We start from the raw sequence: 20,901 nt of genomic DNA, 5'->3' as shown, positions 1-20,901 counted from the left end.
CTTACCTAGCAGTGCCGCCTGGCTGTACATCCTGTGATCTATGACGTGTTGAGATATTTAACGTCTTTGTCGGTAGTGACTTACCTAGCAGTGCCGCCTGGCTGTACATCCTGTGATCTATGACGTGTTGAGATATTTAACGTCTTTGTCGGTAGTGACTTACCTAGCAGTGCCTCCTGGCTGTACATCCTGTACAGGGGACAAAGCTTTAACAAACTCAGGTGGAGTTGTTTTGATCGTTGTGATGTATTTCTCCTCCAGTAACCGAGCCTCCTCTGTATCTGTACAGGAAATAGGACAGAATAAGTCAGAATTTTATCATATCATACCGGACCTGGACCCATAAACATTCAAAGAAAATAATACTTTATTCTATAAAATCTAGGTCAAGATTTGACAGAAATAAGTCATTTTCGCTAATATTTTGAAATTTCTTTGATCAACCATGATGAACAGTGATTTTGAATTATTAAAAAAATTTATAATAAAATTTCAAACATTTAGCACTTTTGGACAACAAATAGTAGTCAGATATTTTGCTTGCCTGGTAGATCTGCTACATGCAGTTTCGTCCATGCACAATTCCTTCTTCAATTGGTCGTCAGAAATCATGCATTTGTTCCAAGGGACATAACTTCAAATTCACACCATGCATACTTAGATTCAGGGGTAGATAACTCCTGTCAGAAACTATGCTTAATTCAAAGCTCAGTGAGTTAGTAAATTTACGCATTCATTAGGCTATTTATACAACACAAATATAAACACATTTGGTGCTGAAATAAAGAGCCAGATTAATTGAATCAAACTTTATGTTCAAGGAATGCTAACTTAAATGTGACCTTGAAGTTGAACAAGTGTTTAATTCAAAATCACATGTGATTACACATGGCACAACCCTTTCTTCACATGCATGTGTCAGCCAGATTATCGATTCAGGTCACATTTGTTGGAAAAGAGGGATGTTCATGCATTAAATGGAATAAATTAAACAGATAACATCAACAATGTTTTAGTATGGAAAAATTACATTAAATTTTGGGATTTGTGCTTCAAAGCAAAATGTTTTCTTTTCAAACCACAAACCACAAATTAAGTTACCACTAATCTCTAACATACATCCAGATTCCTTACTTTTGTATTCAAATTTCTGCAATTATGTATTTATTTTCAAATTATTTCAGGTTTGATGTCCCCAAAATTAACGGGGTCAAAGGATGGTTTTTTAGGGGGAGACACCCACAGATGAACAACCACACAGAAAAGGATTTTTGACATTTAAAATGTTTCTTTTTCAGAAAATTTAACATTGAAAGGTAAAGATTCATGGTAACAACTGAAAATGAAAGATCAATTAATGGTTGAAAATCCTATGTATTTTATCTTTAACATACAGCCATGCATGTCTGAACATTCCTAACAATGTCTAACTAGAGACTAAAGAATTATTTTAAAACAGGAAGTTGATGTTGTCAGAAGTGTCCAATCCATGCCAGCCATTCTGTGCATGCCTCCGGAACTGTCATCACTGAAAAACACTTGTGAAAAACACATTCATGCAAACAGCACACACTAAAATGTATTTGATTGATTTAAAATGTTTCAGATTATTTTAACCTGCTTAAAATAATCAATTATGTCCATTCCATTAATAAGTTTAAACATTTTAACTATTGCATTGAAAAGTAAATCCATGAAAATTATCTTTAAAAAAAGATTTCCAATTTTATCATAGACCTTTGACTAGAGAGTTAAAACAACTTTTCACGAATGGTCATTGAGGTACGGAAAACTTCATTCATGCAGTCACACATCATTGGTTTGACTTGTCATGCAGAACAAGACATGTCACATGCCACCAGTTTGTTGTTCATGTCATCTGTCACCAACTGAAACCTGTATCTCAATGGATGTGTCAGAGCTTCTGATTGGTCCATGTCATGTCACATGACTTACCTTGGACATAGAGTTCGGCTGAGCACTCGGTGATGCCAGCAACGTTCTTGATACGACAGGTGATAAGACCGCTATCTTCAGGACGGGCCTCACGGATTGTCAGGATGGTCCTGGTGCTTGTACGCTCAATCTGTAGGAATAAGGAAACAGAACTGTAGGTTAAAATGGCACAAATTATATAATCTACTTTTTAGTCAAATGCGTGTTGATTTTAATCATATTTTCTTTAGGTGATCATCATTATCTAAACCACTAATACAGTAGTACAGTTGTTATACATGGTTTTCTAGTGGCTCCATTGTCACCACCCTTCCCTTCATTTGAGAATGTGATTTGTACAGTGGGTGTGGTCACCTAGACTTGTACAGGGGGTGTGGTCACCTAGCCTTGTACAGTGGGTGTAGTCACCTAGACTTGTACAGCGGGTGTGGTCACCTAGACTTCTACAGTGGGTGTGGTCACCTAGACTTGTACAGCGGGTGTCGTCACCTAGCCTTGTACAGTGGGTGTGGTCACCTACACTTGTACAGTGGGTGTGGTCACCTAGACTTGTACAGCGGGTGTCGTCACCTAGACCTGTACAGTGGGTGTGGTGGTCACCTAGACTTGTACAGTGGGTGTGGTCACCTAGACTTGTACAGCGGGTGTGGTCACCTAGCCTTGTACAGCGGGTGTCGTCACCTAGACTTGTACAGCGGGTGTCGTCACCTAGACTTGTACAGCGGGTGTGGTCACCTAGCCTTGTACAGTGGGTGTAGTCACCTAGACTTGTACAGCGGGTGTGGTCACCTAGACCTGTACAGCAGGTGTGGTCACCTAGACTTGTACAGTGGGTGTAGTCACCTAGACTTATACAGCAGTTGTGGTCACCTAGACTTGTACAGCGGGTGTGGTCACCTAGACTTGTACAGTTGGTGTGGTCACCTAGACCTGTACAGCGGGTGTGGTCACCTAGCCTTGTACAGCGGGTGTGGTCACCTAGACTTGTACAGCGGGTGTGGTCACCTAGACTTGTACACCGGGTGTGGTCACCTAGACTTGTACAGCGGGTGTGGTCACCTAGAGTTGTACAGCGGGTGTGGTCACCTAGACTTGTACAGCGGGTGTGGTCACCTAGACTTGTACAGCGGGTGTGGTCACCTAGACTTGTACAGTGGGTGTGGTCACCTAGACCTGTACAGCAGGTGTGGTCACCTAGACTTGTACAGCGGGTGTGGTCACCTAGACTTGTACAGCGGGTGTGGTCACCTAGACCTGTACAGCGGGTGTGGTCACCTAGACCTGTACAGCGGGTGTGGTCACCTAGACTTGTACAGCGGGTGTGGTCACCTAGAGTTGTACAGCGGGTGTCGTCACCTAGAGTTGTACAGCGGGTGTCGTCACCTAGCCTTGTACAGCGGGTGTGGTCACCTAGACTTGTACAGTGGATGTGGTCACCTAGACCTGTACAGCGGTTGTGGTCACTTAGACTTGTACAGTGGGTGTAGTCACCTAGACTTGTACAGTGGGTGCGGTCACCTAAACTAAATACCCTTAACCTTCCGAAACACCTGGTCTTATTCTCCTTGAATTTTTCAAAGCGGCCATGGAAATCTACCATTTTTGTTGTGTTTTTGCCATTTTTTATCAATTTTTGTAAGAATTAGTTTTGTCATAAGACCAGCATTCTTTGTTGTTATTGTAAGGGACAAATTGTTCTTTTTCCATTGAAAATTGTTCCCATTATCAAATCTCACAAGGGACCATTTCATAATGATCACACTTTCGCAGGGAGCAAAGGTGACCGACTTCAAAATTATAAAATCATAAATGCTAAGATTTGTGGATTTGTTAGTCATATGCTTTTCATTTTTGTATCTCAGCAGTCAAGTACAGACTTGGGGTCAGCTATCTGGAAGGCTGAAATATTTTAGTTTTTGAAGGCCAGTCTTAGGTACCTATAGGTGGACAATTATAACCTAACTGCTTAAGGCAAGAATGGCGAGGAAAAAACCTAGTAATGATTTATAAGCTATAAACTTATAACTGTAATGAACACTGGAGGGAAACATTCATACTTATCAACCCTGGTAAAAACTAACCTTGTAGTTGGTAGAGTCTTGTAGGACCTGAAGACTGTTTCTCAGCCAGGTAATGCTTGGTTCAGGTAAACCAGAGTATTCAGCCTCAAACGAGGCAGAACTTCCCTCCACAACAAGCGTGTTCGAGATCGGCTTGGTGAAGCTTGGGGGTGTGTCCTTCTGGGCGGGGACAGGAGCTTCCGCTTCACTCTCCAAGGCATGTACCTTCAGAGTGGCAGAGCACGTCACTTCTCCCACCTTGTTACGAGCTACACAACGGTAGGTACCAGTGTCTTCTGGGAAGGCTTCCAGAATGCTGAGGCTGTGAGTGCCATCAGGGGTCGATTCCATACGGAAATATTTTGATGGTTTAATCATAACATTGTTTCTGTACCACGTCACATTTGGTGCTGAAATCAAACAGGATACAGATTATCACCAACAGAGTAAGAAACACATGATGAAAATTCTTGTAAGTTTTGATCAAATGTAATCCCTCACTTGTATATTGTACATACAAGATTGTATACATCTATACAGAGACAAATCTTAGTAGACAAATCAGAAAATACAAATTACAAAATAAAAATATTTGAAAATTTAATTAAAATTTTTAAACAATTAAAAAAAATGAAAATAACTATTCAAACAGTTTTCAATACGGTATCTTAAAATATACAATGGTGACATGATAAATATAAAATAGGAATGAATTATATGATGATTCAGTATTATTAACATCCTTTGCAGAAACTTACGAGGAGAGCCTGTGATCCTTGAGGTGAAGGTGACTGGCTCACCCTCGTCCACCTCCAGATTCTGTGGCTCTTCCGTCACCATAGGCGGCTCCACGGGAGCTTCAGCCAATTTCTGTTCCTCGGTCTCTGATGGTTTGACGGGAACTAAGGGGAGACAACACATATGTTTATCACAAAAAATACTTTTTTTCTTTTTAGTGTGAAAAAATATTGTGTAGTCATACATGTAATACTGATAAGAACACACATTTTAGATTCCTGATTTTGTTTATAGAAATTAAATAGAATCTCTGGTAAGTCAAATTTAAAAACAGAAAATGATTATCAACTTAAGTGATAAACATTGAGTCAACAGTTTTTACCTTCCACATTCAGCCTGGCGGTACATGTGGCCTTGCCAACTGTGTTGATTGCTACACAATCGTATTGGCCAACATCCTCAGGAGTGACCTCGTAGATAACCATTGTAAAATTGCTGTCTTCCTCAATGAACTTCCACCTTGGACTCTCAGACAGTGTCTTGCCGTCCTGTTTGTGACAAAATAAAAGATATTACAGTAAAACTCTCAACACACTCCCAATTTTTTCACTGTAATTTTACATCACATTAACATTCACTTGTATATTAATTTTCCTCTCTTTTTTTTTTTTTTTTTTTTACTTTTTTCACTTTTTCGAAAATCTAAAACTAACTTCATAACTGTTTAAAACAACACAATTCAATACCTAAATCAGCAGATTATATATCAGTTTGAAATATTACACAATTTGTTTCTCAATAAACTGTGGTTTTGCTACAATAAATAAACAGAGAAATGTGTCAATAATAAAGAGTGTACCTTCTGCCAGTGGATTTTGGGTTTGGGACGTCCTGACACCTGACAGTCGAACGTGGCAGGTTCACCTTGGAGGACGTTACTATCGCGAATCAGGCTACGGAACTCAGGTGGTATGTCGCGTTCCGGTGATTCCTCCTCTGAAATACAAAATATTGGTTATGTAAACATTTTTTTACAATTAATATTTAACAATGAATTATTTCTGTATTTATCCTAAAATAAGTCCCCCTTGCCTAGAGTTGAAGTCTAGCATTAAGGTTTGGAGGAGAGCTTATTTTTTAACCATACTTAGCCTACTATCTTAAAATTGATGATTCTGTGAAAATGAAGAAGAGGGTTTATTTGTGGATAGGGGTCTATTTTAGATAAATATGACATATATTTATGTTTTCATTGATTACATGCTTTTGATTTATGTCAAAAATTAATTAGAAAATATTACCACCAATAACAATATTTCTTTGAAGCAAGCGAAAAGTTATTTTACCTTTAAAGGGCTATAAAATGACCAAATCATTTACATAATACCAGATGACTGAAATAAGAAGTATTTCACTCACCGATGACGGTCATCTTGGCCTTACACTGGACGGTGCCGTACATGTTGTAAGCTTTTACCATGTACATACCAGTGTCCTCTGGGAACACTTCTGGGATGAATAACGTGCTCACCGTCTCCGTGACCGAAATCTAGGGTCAAGGTCAAAGATTAAGGAAAGGGTCGGATTGTCAAACGTTAAAAACATTTTGAGGAACAATAATTGTTAAGTCGTACTCTTTCTATTGTTTTTAATTCATCTTGAACTTAAATTTACAAATCAATTATCAGAAAAGTTGAATAAACATTCAAAGGAAATTGATGTGACATCAGCTGCTATATGTACCATCATATTAATTAAGTCACGGGGCAATTTACTGTGGCCCTACCTGGAAATCATGTGACGGTTTAATTTCGAAGCTGTCCCTGTACCAGGAGATGATTGGGGGTGGATAGCCTTTGAAGTGTACCTCCAATCTGTAACATAGAGAGGTAACACATTATATAGATAGGTCCAACGATATGTAACTCTGTCATTATTAAACATTTTAACTGAAACTCAATATATTGGGAAATATATATATATATATGTATAAATAAAAGTAATACATATTTACACCAACATTTTTCAGAGGAATTTTTGGAACCAATAACAGGCCCCTTTCCCAATAATTTCATATAAAAGTCAAATTCTCAAAAAAATCTGTGTACTCCAGATTCCCAAATTTTCTTTCCAAAATAACACAAAATGCCAATCCCAAACTAGTAAAAACAAGCTTTGATATATTATAAAGATTTAAAGCAAACAAGTATTGAAGATAAACTTACGTTATTGGCTTGCCCTCAGTCACTCTGACTGGGCGTAGAGGTTTCGTAAACACAGGTGGTTCACGACGCTCCAGAACAATCTGGGTCTCTGATATTTTGCTCTCATCGGGGACGCCCTGTTCAGGGATGACCGGCACCATACGTGCTTTCTGGATGTCCACTTGAATTTCTGGACGGTCAGCTCTGACCACTCGGGCAGGTAGTTCACGCATCGTTGGTTTCGACTGGACGGACATATACAGCTGTTCCGCATTCATCACTTCCTTCTCTTGTCTCATAACTACACGTTTCTCAGCAGCTGTAAGGTCAAAGGTCAATGTCATTGAAGGTTACATGTAAATTATTCGACCAAAGCGACAGAGGTTTCTTATCAGCTATGACATGAAAAAACAATGCAGGCTGACATTATTTTCTAGAAGCATTGTAATCGAAACTTGAAATTACTGCAAAAATCTGTGTTATGAAAAAGCAGTTCATAAGATATACATTTCATTCTAATGTAAGGTTTGAATGCAGTTCCTTAAGAGATATTTTAGCAGATTCCATTTGTAGGGAATCCAATATACATGTCAATCAATATAAATTTTAATGAGGATGAAACCGCATAACAAATTCTGATAAAATTATCTAAATAAACTTACAATGGCACTAGCTGACATAATAATATAATCTGAAAATCTAAATTTCAAGTTTACATAAGTCAATGACTGAGGCAAACAAACATGAGGATTGTAGAAATGAATAAACTGGTCTGAAAATTCAAAAATGAAGATTGCAGAAATGAATAAACTGGTCTGAAAATTCAGGAATGAGGATAAGATAAAGTAGTCAATCTTACAGAGAAAATGTTTTCCTGTTTTAGCAAAAAAGAAATCTGACAATGTTTCTATCTTTTTTTATAAAGTTGCTGGCATCCTAGTACTCTTTTGTACTCAATCGCATTGGTCCACAAAAACAACATCCTTTTTGGGGGAATCCGGCATGCATGTCGCCCATTGGTTAATCTCACCTCTCTCGATCTGCTTGAGTTCGTATGTAGTAGCCTTTGGTTTCTCCATGGCTGTTACAAGCTCAACGGAACGCATTTCAATTTTACGTCTGCGCTCAAGTTCAATTTCTAATTCTCCTGTGAAATGGGAAAGAAATAGGATTTGCAAAGATTAAGAAAAGCGTGACCAAAGCCCAGTTGCCTCCCTTTTTGACTTGTTAATAGCCCACTCCCGTAAAAATCACACGTGAGAACACACTAGTATCAGGACACACTGTGTTCAGTTAAAATGATTTTTTCCATAATTTTTCATAACACTTTTCTGGACAAAATATATCTAACAGGACTTTGTGATTTAACCCTATATTTACTCATTTTCAAGTTAACATTATTTGAAATTTGGAATTTAAAAAAAAAATTAAAATGAACAGAAAAGAGCAGATGAGAGGTGTTTTTTAACCTTCATACAAAATAATATTTTTCACAAATGATGAAAATTTTGGATTCAATTGTGTTCATGTTCTGTTGTTGTCTACATGATTATCATAAATATCTATCACAGTGTGTCCTGACTCAAAAAGCTCTAATTACTAATTAAATATTAACTACATACTTCAAACTATAAGTAAGATTAAAACCTTCCACCTTTACGATAATAAGAAAGTCACAATCATAATTGACGATACATTAATCACCATCAACGGTTTTAGAATGAAAGAAGATGAGTTTGATGTCATGAATATGCAAATTTTTACAACCAATGAAAAATCTTTGATATTACTACTGGCAAGATCAAGACTGGAAAAGAATACAATGAATTAAGAATCATTTAGTATGATATGAATATTATCTAAGATTATGATAGAAATTCACAAAAGCTGAAAATTAGAGCAGAATTATATGTAAACAGACAATCTTCTGTTGTTCTGATTTGTTAGAGATATAAGAGATCTGATTTAAAAAAAAATTTCTTTGACTGCAAATACACTGCAAAGAGTGGACAGAGAAAACTCAGAAATCCAAAGGATTCCTGGGGTAATATGACTTTCAAAATCAGTCTTAGCAGGAAAGGTCATGGACAGTTTATTCATGGATATGACCTTCAAAAGGCTAAATGTGGTTTTATATTTCAAGTATTGTCATGGCAAAAAATCTGTCAGCTTGAAGATATAAAGAAAATTTGAAAAAAGATTGAAAAGGAAGGAAACACACACATGATAGACTTATGCCAAAATATAGAAAGATATCAATATTTCAGAATCAGAACCCTAATCAAAGAGGTCAGAATTGACAGGCTTGATTGACAAATCAGGTACTGGAGAGTCAAAGACAAGATGGTTCAAATTTCAGAATGAAATTCCTCACCAGAGGGCACTCAACTTCAATGATGACTGAAGGAGACACACACCACTTGATTTTTTTTTTAATTTTAAGGTAGGAGAAGGGACACACCATTGAAGACCAATCATCGATCCTCTTACCTGTATGAACCTCAATAATCTCCTCCTTGTATTCTGTAAATTTCCAATAGGGATTTAATAGAGGATTAATGGGTTATCTAGCAATCATACAGGACTTACTAATTATCATTTTAACATTGAAATCTTGATTTGTATATAAATCAATTAAATTTCTTTTTTTCATGAAGTTGTATTTCATTATTAATGATATTTTAATGAACCATTAATACTTCCTCAAAAGTGTTCCATTAAATAAAAACTCCACACAAATATCAAGTATGAGTATGTATTGTATGTATTGAGAAAAACAAAGCAAATACACAGATGATTTATAATTCAAGAACTTAGGTATTTCTGAAAGATCTCAGAAGCCTTCCCTTTCACTACAATATCAAGGTCAAAAGGATGATGAAGGTAAATCAGAAAATCTTCAAAATCACAATAATATGACATTCAAGAGAAGTAGGGAGAGAAGTTGGGCGAGGAACATGACCTTCAAATTCACCAAAGAATGATTATACACGAGATTCAGATGACATTCAATTATATCTCAAGGTCATGAGAAGGGAGAAATAATTGGAGAAATAAACTCTGAAATAAAAAATTCCATGAATGTGATGGTATGTAATGATGGTCAGGTAAGTCTGAATATAATGGAATGCATTTTTTAGGACAAATAATTCAATCTTTGGCAAAATAAATTAAGTCTTTGACAAAATAAATTAACTAAGAAAACAAATAAGTATTTTTCCTTGCATAACCTTATCTTCTTATAAATACTTATAATTAGTAAATATTAAAACAAAATTTTGGTGACAAATTTTGAATTATAAGTAGAAATTTCTTGACAATGATGACATTAAAATCATGCATCTGCTTTGAATAAGCAAAATTAAGACACTACTGTATTTTAGAAATATCTATTAAAGCATTTCATTGCATAACTTAGAACTGTTGTTAATAAGATATCTACATTCAATGAATTAGATCCTCATGAACATTTAATTTTTTTACAAAGTCAATTTAGTAATCAAATCAACTGATTAATTTCTAAATCAATTAAGCCAAAGATTATTGCATTTAGATTAACGAGTACTAAATATGCATCAAGAGTAATATTTTCTTAAATGAATTTTGTAAATAGTAGTATCAACACATGGAGAAATGAGGTAAAGTCTTGTGAATATCTCCAGGCTTGGTAAATAATGATTATGATGGAAAATGGTGCGGACTGATATTTAACTGACGGCATTGTCGACATGTGCAAGGGTAGTAAGAGTTATTGGACTTGGTTTAAGGTATCATGTCACCAAGTAACTTACCAACACTCTCTCCATTGAGCTCCATTTCTGTAAAGTTTAAGCTTGTTTTAACACTCCAGTCAAAATTTGAACATGGACATTTTTTGGGAAGGGTGCAATTTTGGAGAATGTTAAATCAACATATGGTTATTATAATTATAATACACTGTATATCGCCATTATCTCATGAATATTTATAACATGAGTGGTCTTTATGAGATTTTATTTTAAACCAATCTCCCTCCTTATAACTGAGCTAAACTAGTAGACCACTATCAATAAGCACAGTCCTCAGTTTGTTCAAATTGAGGAACTCTTTTCAATTTTCCGCGGAACTCTTTTCAATTCTCGGAACTCTTTTCAATTTTCCGCGAATCTCCAATCAGTCTACATATCATTGGGGATCCAAGCGATGAACTCGGGTAACACCTTACATCTATTACATAACACAGCATTGGCTCCGGAAACAAATTAAAAAATTCTTTTGTTTTATTCATTGAATACTGGCGATGTACATTATACAGATACAAAACAGTATATACACTGGATATGTGACACAGAAAGCTATGTATTTATCTAGTGAAGCAGACAGATTGTTATATACAAGAAAAGCATGTATGTAAATATATGTATAATAAAGCTTAGGAGATCGACTATACAGGAGGTCGCGTCGACCAATACACACGGGAAGGGAACTTCGCTGTAAAATTCGGGTGTAATATTTCCTCTTCTTGGAATAATACAGAAGAGGTAAGTTCCACTAAGACACTTACCTACACAGGGGAATACAAAAAGCTTTTACAGGAAGTGTTGCTAGAGTTACCTACCTTTAGGTGCTTGTCGTAGGCGTGACCTCCAGTCTTCTTTCGGCACTACATGTAGTGTAGTACTAGCTTCGGCCTCTCCCTCAGTGTTCTTGGCGACCACACGGATTTGTCCAGCATCGTACTCTCGCACGCGTGGGATCTCAAGATGGTGAATCATGCCGTCATAGCGCAGCTTGAAGCGTGTGCTCTGGAACCCCAAAATGTCATTGACAATTGTAGAGTTGAATCATCATTTATCTTATCCCAAACTCAAAATCTCTGAATATGTATACGTACATCGTCTTGGAATAACCTCATACATGAGAGTAATATTTATGAACCTGCCAAACCAGTACTGCTTAAAGATTATGTTTTCATCTTTAACATTATAAATTTCCATTCAACAATTCTTAATATAAACTAGACACCAAAATACCACGTTGACCTTGGATGACCTTGAGAGATAGGTGAAATACTTACACCCATGATAATGGTGCCGTTAACCCACCAGTTGACGCGGGGTCGTGGGTAACCACTGACTTTGATCATGAACTTAGCGACCTCTCCTTCTCCAGTTTCCACAGGTTCCGGTTTAAGGTCAATAGAAGGTGGGATCCGTTCCCTCGGCTCATCCATAGTTCTCTCTTCCAGGTGCATGTTGCTGTAAAACAATTGCTGACTTAAAATGAGGTGGACATCAAATTTTAACAAAATATATTATACACAAGAAATATTAGTTTTTCCATATATATCAATATACTTGTCCAATTTTTGATAAAACTGCAGAAATTTCCACCACATCAATCATATAAACAACAGTTAAAATCTTCTGTGTTTTGAAAAAAAATTGGGACTTTATCCTGAAAATACGTTTATTATGAATTATGAGTATTGATTACCTTCTCCAATATTCTTCCATTTCCTGAAGACGCATGGCACCTTCTCCTGGAAGTTGTGTTTCCACAATGATGGACCGGCGTCCTGAGAACAACACCAATGTCACATTAACATTATGAATTAGAACAGGACATTGAGAAAATCTCTAAATGTTTATCATTTCAACTTGAAATCAGTATCACAATCGTAGGCAAAAATTTATCATCAAGACTTTTCAAACAGAAATAGAAACTTACCTCTACACCTGAGAACGGCAGCTGTAGTAGCCTCCCCTTGGGAGTTGCGGGCGATACAAGAATATTCCCCGGAATCTTCTGGGTATGTGTATAAAATATCAAGACAGACAAAGCCGAAATCGTGCATTGGCTTGTAGCGATGACCTGGTTGGAAAATAACATTAAATTTGAAGTTATAAAATAACCAAAGACAATTTTATACAAAGATATACCAAATATTTCCTTATAAGCACTTTCATAAGTAGCACTGTATCCTTTTTCTCCAATTTGTGTATTTCATTACCCTTCAACCCTAAGAAACTTAAGTGGACTCATCATTTGAAGCCCAATATGGTGAGTAGGGGTGAATGGGTTGACCATAATTCATCGGGGCAAAGCATCTACAATAACTGATTTGCAAGACTCATTCCCAATTTTCAAAATATATATAAATCAGTCAATATGTTTATAATCCAGTGACAAGAAAGAGGGATATCTATTTCATAAATGTTGAAAATATGAAATTATTCTATTTTCACTTGACACTATCAACCTGACTTTAGAACTTACCATGATGAAGAGGTTGTCCATCCTTATACCACTCGACTTTCATTGTAGGATCGCCAAGTGGGAGGAGTTTACACTCAAAGTGGGCAGAGTCATTCTCCTTCAGGCCCATGAGATTCTTGATCTGCGTCTTGAACCATGGTTTCTTTGGTTTTTGTTTGTCGTAAATGTCTTCCTCAGCGGGAGCTTCACCCTCGCGGCGGATGTACTCACGTACCGCGCTCTCATGATCTTCAACTCTGCATAAACGGATTAATGCAATTGTTACATACAAGTTAGATAAACAAATCAACTGTAAAAATACCTTGGTGAAATGAATAGATGGATCATTAGTGTATTTGTATGTTAGAACAATAAACAGTTGTTAACAATGTAAAAATGAAATTTGAAATTATTGAAATAAAGATAATAGATAAAAGTGCAAAAATCACAGCAAAAGTGCAATATCCATATTTTGCATGTCATCACATTCATAACAATAAATGTCTCACATTATTATTCATTTCATTTATATTAATTTTGTGTTTCAAACATAAATACTACGTTATTTGTGAAACTATCATTCTACCAATGATTTTTAGAATGTCAACATATTTCCTGCAAGAGCTGGTTGTGTTGGTCACAAGGAAATATGATTTTTTGAAAGCACACACAAATTCAAATAAAATTCAAATCCCCTGCAGAGAATTTATTTACCAAGCATATTATAATTATCTTTTTGAAAAATTGTTTGGACTTCACAGTGAAAAGAAAAATAACATCAGGAAAAATACGTGAATGCTGGAAATACTTGGTAATTATCAATGGAGAAACTTTAAAGGGTAATAACTCTGGAAATTGATAAAAGTCAGGATTCAAAATGGTTGCCAATGATAACCATCAAAGGGAAATAACTGTGGAAAGAATTCAGGATTACGGTAAGGAATTGATTGTGAACAGAAAAACATAATTGAAAGATTTTGAAATGGAAGAGAAGAATGGAAAATGATAAAAATTTCAGATAAGTTCAAAAACAAAAACAAATGACAGCAGTGATTCTCATTCAGAGTTTTCATGCTTTCCAAAAAAAAAAAGAGTTCTTTAACCATAAACAGTAATATATATATATGGAATTGAGATTTAAAGACACAAATCCATAGCAAGTGTCTTGACTGGAAAAGAAAGGAGAAGAAATTGAGGATAACAATTTTGGGAGTTTGAGCACTCCATGCATTTGAGCGAACCTGACAAGTGATAACAAATCGGGGGCACCCCCGATTACTCCCAAATAGTCACGATAGCAGAAATTCTCCGCTGCAAACACTCTGTGGAGGGAACCATATCATATAGTCAGTTTGTAAGTCGTCTTTAACAGTAAATAAATAAACAGATGAAGTCAGTCTTAACACCTTGATGTAATATTAATCACAGGTAGATTTATTGATCTCGGGTAAATTTTGAAATTCACATTTTTTATCCTAAGTCATACATCGGTAACATAGATATCTAAAACACAAATTACGATAAAAATATCAACAGGTGTGTTGATATAGGAATTTTACATAATCTATTTGGAAATCATTAATATTCATATTTAAATCATTAATATTCATATTTAAATCATTAATATTCATATTTAAATCATTAATATTCATATTTAAATCATTAATATTCATACACATGTAAAAACACCTGTAAAAGAGATAAACAAAAATATCTCACATTCATGCATGTAGACTATTTTGTCCATGCTGTACAATGTACATATGACAAAGCTATCAGAAAGAGAGCGTGTGGAAACACAGCGTAAGTTCACGGCCGGACACAAGTCGACGGATCACAGTAAAGCAGCAGACTTTGTGGAGCATAACATTCGACAGAACAAGTAGTCTAGGATTCTCTATAGGACAGGCTTTGGTCACGGTATCATTCAATCCTCTATATTACATGGTAGGATCAGAGAGAATAGGGTTTAGATATACTGGTAGTGTTGCTAAGGAGCATCCACTTAAACAAAGGAAGGATTCTTGCAGCGATTTCTCACAAAGGGGAATAACTCCATATTTTGGCTAAGATATATTCAATAGGTGAGGCTCTATAATCTCCAGAGGTTGGAAGAATAAAGGTGAATTGCAGTACTATAGGGAAGTGTATAGACAGAAATATTCATTAGCTATCGGCATGGATAAGAGGCACACAGATCTACATAAACAAGAAAAGACAGGAATACTCTTAAAACATCACAAGGACGCCACAAGCATACAGATTTAAATCTGATCAGCATATTTCTGCAAGGCATGTGATGTGAACTCTCGAAAACAAAGAGTGACTCTACAATCATTCACTATAGGTGTGGGTAACTCTGTTACCTCAGTGACAAAGGGAGGTAATTCGGACCTCGCATGCTATCTTGAGGGTTTTCACGTAGCTAAGGATTCATTGAAAGGTGATTTTTCACAAAGGGGAGACAATTCAACATTCAGCAGCAACAGCAGTCAAAGAGAGCTCTTCATACACAGAGGTAAGTATATCTAACCTATCCCAGGTGGCTTCTATGGTCTCCTTGACCTTAAAAACATCCTTCCTCTCCGGTGACCAGTACTCTCTGTCTTCGTACTCGGTAACCGTGGTAGTTGCCTTAGGAACTGTTGGAGCACGTACAGGCTCCCGCTGCCTGATTGGTACAGGTTCATGAAGTTGTTCTTTTACCTCAATAACTAGTTTGTCTTTTGGGGGCTCTGAAGTCTTGCGGACAACTCTAGCCGCTGGCACTGGGGGCTGCCCTCTACGAAGGACGGCCTGTTTTATTGTAATAGTGGCTTCCGACTTCTCTTTCTCAGAGTCGGACGGCACAACCACCATTTTTGTAAGCTTTAATGATGATGAAGCTTCTTTCCTTTTGGAACATAAAACTCTACTGGTGTTGGGGTCCCAGTTACCGCTATGTCAATATGTGACGCGACAGGGGACGCCACTGGGGGTGATCTCCCCTGGGGCTTGGGGGCCACCTTAGGGGTTACTTTCTCCTTTCTGTCACAAACAAAATCAATAGACAACACTGAATAATCTCTGTAGCATTAGTAACCATTTTATACGCACAAATATCACACTTCTACTTAATTAATGGTATTCTTCCAAAATTTTAATTGTATTGCCCCAAAAACATAATATCATAATATATAAAGAAAATTGCTGAGTTTAATTACCATAATTCCAAATATCAAATTAATTCTACAACAGTGTGATATTTGAACATGAGAATGTTCTGAAATCAAGCCAGGTTAAATTTGACCACTGACCATGGATGTAACAGCTACACTAGATTATGACCTACCATGCTGTACAATATTCATGATTAGACACACCAGTTAAAATGGAAAATAAAGGGCATGTGACTCAACTACTCAAGCAGAAATTTAAAAAAAAAATAAAAATAAAAATTGAAAATCAAATTAGAATAAAAGATTGAAAAGAAAAGAAAAATGATGTGCTTTTCAAAGAAAGAAAAGTTGAAAATTCACACATATCATATTGGAAGGCCTGTTGGAAGGCCCTGTTTACTACCACAACGAAGGTTCTGTACATGTATGTCGGTCAGTCTTGGTTATTTCATTTTTAAATATTATACTTTCACCTTACAATAGAGTTAAAATCACTTCAACATAAAATGGTACAATAAACCATTACTGCACAGAAAATATATTAATTTAACTTTACAGATCTTCTTAAGACAATACAAATTCCTGATGTTTCGATCCCCCTGATACTCTCAAAATATTTAAATGTGATAACTATTGAAAACACAATATTGAGATATTGTATTAGATACAGTGAATATGAAATAATATAGTAGAACTATCAAAATGAAGGGGCTTTCAGCTCCAAAAGTAAAAGCAGTTCTATAATTCACACAAAGCAGAAACATATTCCGCACCTTGGTTCAAACATGGCTACTTGTGGTGGCTTTTGGACCACCTGTGGTACAAATGTAGGTGCTGGTGCCACTTGTGGTGGCTTAGGAGCCATTTGTGGCACGATGGCAGGAGCTGGTGCCACTGGTGGCTGTTCCTTTGGTGGTGACGGTGTCTTAGACTTCTTCTTCTTGCGTTGCTGTGGTGGTTTAACAGGTCTAATAGCAAGAGGAGAGAGAAAAGTTGTAAAGAAACAGCAGAGTTACAGAGATTTACAGTAGAATTACAGGGAATTACAGTAGAAATCAGATATACAATCGAAAAAAAAACCAGTTTATAGTAGAAACTTTTACTAACATAGAACTAAGGTAAATATTGTAACATTAACAACATCAATAACAACATCATACACAATCATGGTCCTTAAGAAATACAATACAAAGAGTAATTAATCATCTATTAATTTGACTACTTTATACAGAAGATAAGAAATCTACTTATAAATCATTACCAAACCGACAGCATGCTGTCTGTTACTTCAACATGCTAAATTAACACTCCAGGATTATATAAGTAACTAAATCAATATTTATAACACATCAATATTAATTTATACCGCGATCGGGATGGAATATTACTTTAAAAAATAATGAAGAAAGCAAAGCTGAAAGATTACCCTTTTTTTATTTAAAGATGAGAAATTTTCAGACGATATTTATATTGGAACCCAAGCAATTCTACACTTTAAAGAAATGATTACACCCCAATGGAAACATTAAAGTATTAAAGGTAGAAACTTTATCAAATCATTATATTTCAGCAAGAAAACGGAATCAAAACATGATGGGAAGGGAGACAACTCCACATAAAATATCCACCTGAACTGTTTATACTTGGTCTGCAGCGACGCGGGAAGCTGTGGTTCGTGTTTCGGCTTATCGTCATACCTGAGTGTCAAAGTTATAAACTAATGTAATTATTCTGCTACGCTACATCGAGGAATCCATGGCAACTCAGATATCACAGTTTCTGATACCAGGTAGTAAAACATACTGCAAATCATTCAATTTTTTGTGAGCAAAGTTATTTTATCTAATCTCCTTATTATTTTATTTTCTAAGAATTCTCTATGTGGGACATTAACTGACATTCATATATTTTTCAGTCAAAGACTTCAATCAGAGAAACTCCTACCATAAAACTACATATCTAAAGATTTTCTTTCTTCTGGAGAAATATTGGATTTTTGAAAAATATGAACAATGAAGACAGTTTGCTGATGTATCAGAAGTCCCCTAGTAATGTAGGGAGGGTTGTATACGGTATCTTTAAATGTTCATTCAAAGTAATATACAAATCTATAACTGTAATTATCTGCAAATAAGCTCTCCTTTTTATTTTTGCAGAATCATCAATTTCGATAAAGTAAGCTTAATATCAGTTGGTAACAAATAAGCCCTCCCCAAATTTTTCTCTAGTAGAGGGGGCTTATTTGAGGATAAATATGGTGCTAAACTTTTAAAGGTAAGGAGGGGACTTATTGAGGATAAAAACCATACAAAACTTCTATACTAGGGGATGGGGCTCTTCTACACTAGGGGAGGGGGCTTATTGAAGATAAATATGGTAGCTATAAATTTAAATGTGTCTGGATGTTTACATGAATGAATATTCATAAACAAATATTTCACAAAATATCAATGATTTGCAGTTGATATTAATTTGATGCATATAGAAGTCTAGTATATTATCTCTATATATACTTGATTACATGTAGAGCACGTGTTACGTAATGAAAAAGATAGGAGAAATGAAATAGAAAATTGTTAATATAGCAGAATATTTTACATTGTAAGACTAAAGAGTAAACCAAAATAATTTCAAAACCACACGTAGAAATTACTAGTTAATTAATCAAGATATTTAATATAATTCTACAATAGTTACATAAAAGATGTACCCACACTTCAAGAATCACACAAATTATTGATTTTAACATACTAAATAGCTACATAATATTACTGATATAAAACATGTCAGCTATATTGTCTATTGAATCATATGACTGGCTAAGTGACCGGTCAAGCAGTGGACGGTCATTAAGACATGCGGAGAATTTTATATCTCCCTACCGTTCAAATTCTTCCTCTGTAGATGATAGCACAGCAAGTGTCCTTGGTTTTGGCATTGGCATTGGAATGCGTGGTCTTTCCATAGACACAGACCTACAAGTGTCCAATCAGATTGTGTTTAAGGAAATTAATTCACCAATCATATCTTCTGTTGAAAATCATTAAAGACAGACCAATGAAACAGTCATCTAGGATTTTTTTTTTTTTTTAGTTAATTAACGCAGAAAACAAACGATAGTTGTTTTTTCCAGAACCATGCTAAATTCTTTAGACAAGAATCCACAATTAAAATCCTCATTAATTATAAATGAGTTAACAGATGAAAACCAGAACTGCATCAGTCAAATCTGATACAACATCTTCATCGTATCATATTGTATCATTCTCACTGCCAGAAGTAAATCAAACTCATGCCTTAATTCATCTTCTCTGTTAGATTGTCTTTGAGTAAAGCATTATATCAGTTCTTCATTAAGTTCCAATGTCAAGTTTCCTTTTAACAGGGACCATAATGCGATGGAATGGCCGCCCTCGTTTGTCTAACTACATGCAAACATCTACAAAGACAACTGTAAGGGTTCTTTATCCTTTTGGAAAACTATGTTGTTTGGGTTTGTTTTAAAAACAATTGATAACATGCTACTTAGTAACAGGTCATCATCTTACAAGAATCCTTGTTTGTAATATTTGGCATGCTTGTCAACATTTAAACTGTTTTTCCTCTGCAGAGGTCCGACCTGTGCTGATCAAATAATTAAGCAAATCATGCTGTTCTGCAAACATGCAGGTTGTTAAAATCAGAAAAAAAATTATCTTTAATTTTTTTTTTCTGGATGTCTGCTTGATAGAGACTCAACTCCTCATCTTTTAGATTTTCACTGGAACATTTATCGAAATATTCATGCTGTTGTGAAAACATGCTGGTTTAGAAATTCTTCTTTTTTTTTTCTGTAAGTCCATGTGAAAATATACTTCATCTAATTCAATCAAGGTTTTCTGTAGGCATGGAGATTGTAATCACAACACAAATCCTTCATTCATGGAAATCACACTTTTTTAAGGTGCTCAGAGCTCAAACCATCATTTGTTAGATTCATATCTAAACACCCATTAAAACAATCATGCTGTTCTGCACAGAGGTTCTGTATTCATTAACTACAAGCATCTGCCAACTCTTCTGAGTCCTGACTGGAACAACTGCAACTCTTCATACATAACAGTACAGATCACATGCTGACACGGTATCAAATGTGTCAATTTTTTCATAGAATTGGTCAAATAAAGCCAACACGGGTACCATGCTTTCTATGAATACTGAATTGTGTATCAGAGCATCGAAATGGCTGCATGCATCCAGTTACAATGAGAGGAGTTCTCAACGATTTCATTCGTACTCAATTAAATCAATTTTGATGAGAACGTCTCTAGAGAATCGTGAATTTTGCCAATATTTGTCGACAACATACAATTTTTCAATTCAGCATTAGCACACAAGACATACAGTGAACTTCAGCATGCACATTCGGAGAATTAAAGATGGCCGCACCTTGACCTTGAGGAGTCAAGTTCGTCCTCCGAGACGAGACGAAGGTAGCCAGCCTCTGTGTCTGATACGTAAGTGATCATCTGTACCGGACCCTCTGATTGGATGTCGTAGCTGTAGAAT

General features: G+C 35.8%; 1 protein-coding gene across 1 annotated transcript in view; it reads right to left on the bottom strand.

Moving 5' to 3' along the window:
- LOC117317403 (titin-like) overlaps window positions 1-20,901 on the bottom strand; it is a 197,260-nt gene that overhangs the window by 80,871 nt on the left and 95,488 nt on the right. Inside the window, 22 exon segments of the mRNA XM_033872214.1 lie at window positions 164-281; window positions 1,957-2,086; window positions 4,038-4,426; window positions 4,775-4,918; window positions 5,137-5,302; window positions 5,614-5,750; window positions 6,174-6,303; window positions 6,541-6,628; window positions 6,980-7,277; window positions 7,989-8,105; window positions 11,556-11,742; window positions 12,015-12,195; window positions 12,434-12,515; window positions 12,668-12,811; window positions 13,217-13,452; window positions 14,437-14,517; window positions 15,729-16,066; window positions 16,069-16,222; window positions 17,127-17,321; window positions 17,982-18,050; window positions 19,236-19,328; window positions 20,782-20,892. Of these exon segments, the coding sequence (XP_033728105.1) occupies window positions 164-281; window positions 1,957-2,086; window positions 4,038-4,426; window positions 4,775-4,918; window positions 5,137-5,302; window positions 5,614-5,750; window positions 6,174-6,303; window positions 6,541-6,628; window positions 6,980-7,277; window positions 7,989-8,105; window positions 11,556-11,742; window positions 12,015-12,195; window positions 12,434-12,515; window positions 12,668-12,811; window positions 13,217-13,452; window positions 14,437-14,517; window positions 15,729-16,066; window positions 16,069-16,222; window positions 17,127-17,321; window positions 17,982-18,050; window positions 19,236-19,328; window positions 20,782-20,892 (3,588 nt within the window).

The sequence above is a fragment of the Pecten maximus genome, chromosome 19 (genome assembly GCF_902652985.1).
Source record: "Pecten maximus chromosome 19, xPecMax1.1, whole genome shotgun sequence".
In the NCBI taxonomy this organism is placed as follows: domain Eukaryota; kingdom Metazoa; phylum Mollusca; class Bivalvia; order Pectinida; family Pectinidae; genus Pecten; species Pecten maximus.
This window is presented reverse-complemented; position numbering and strand designations above follow the sequence as displayed.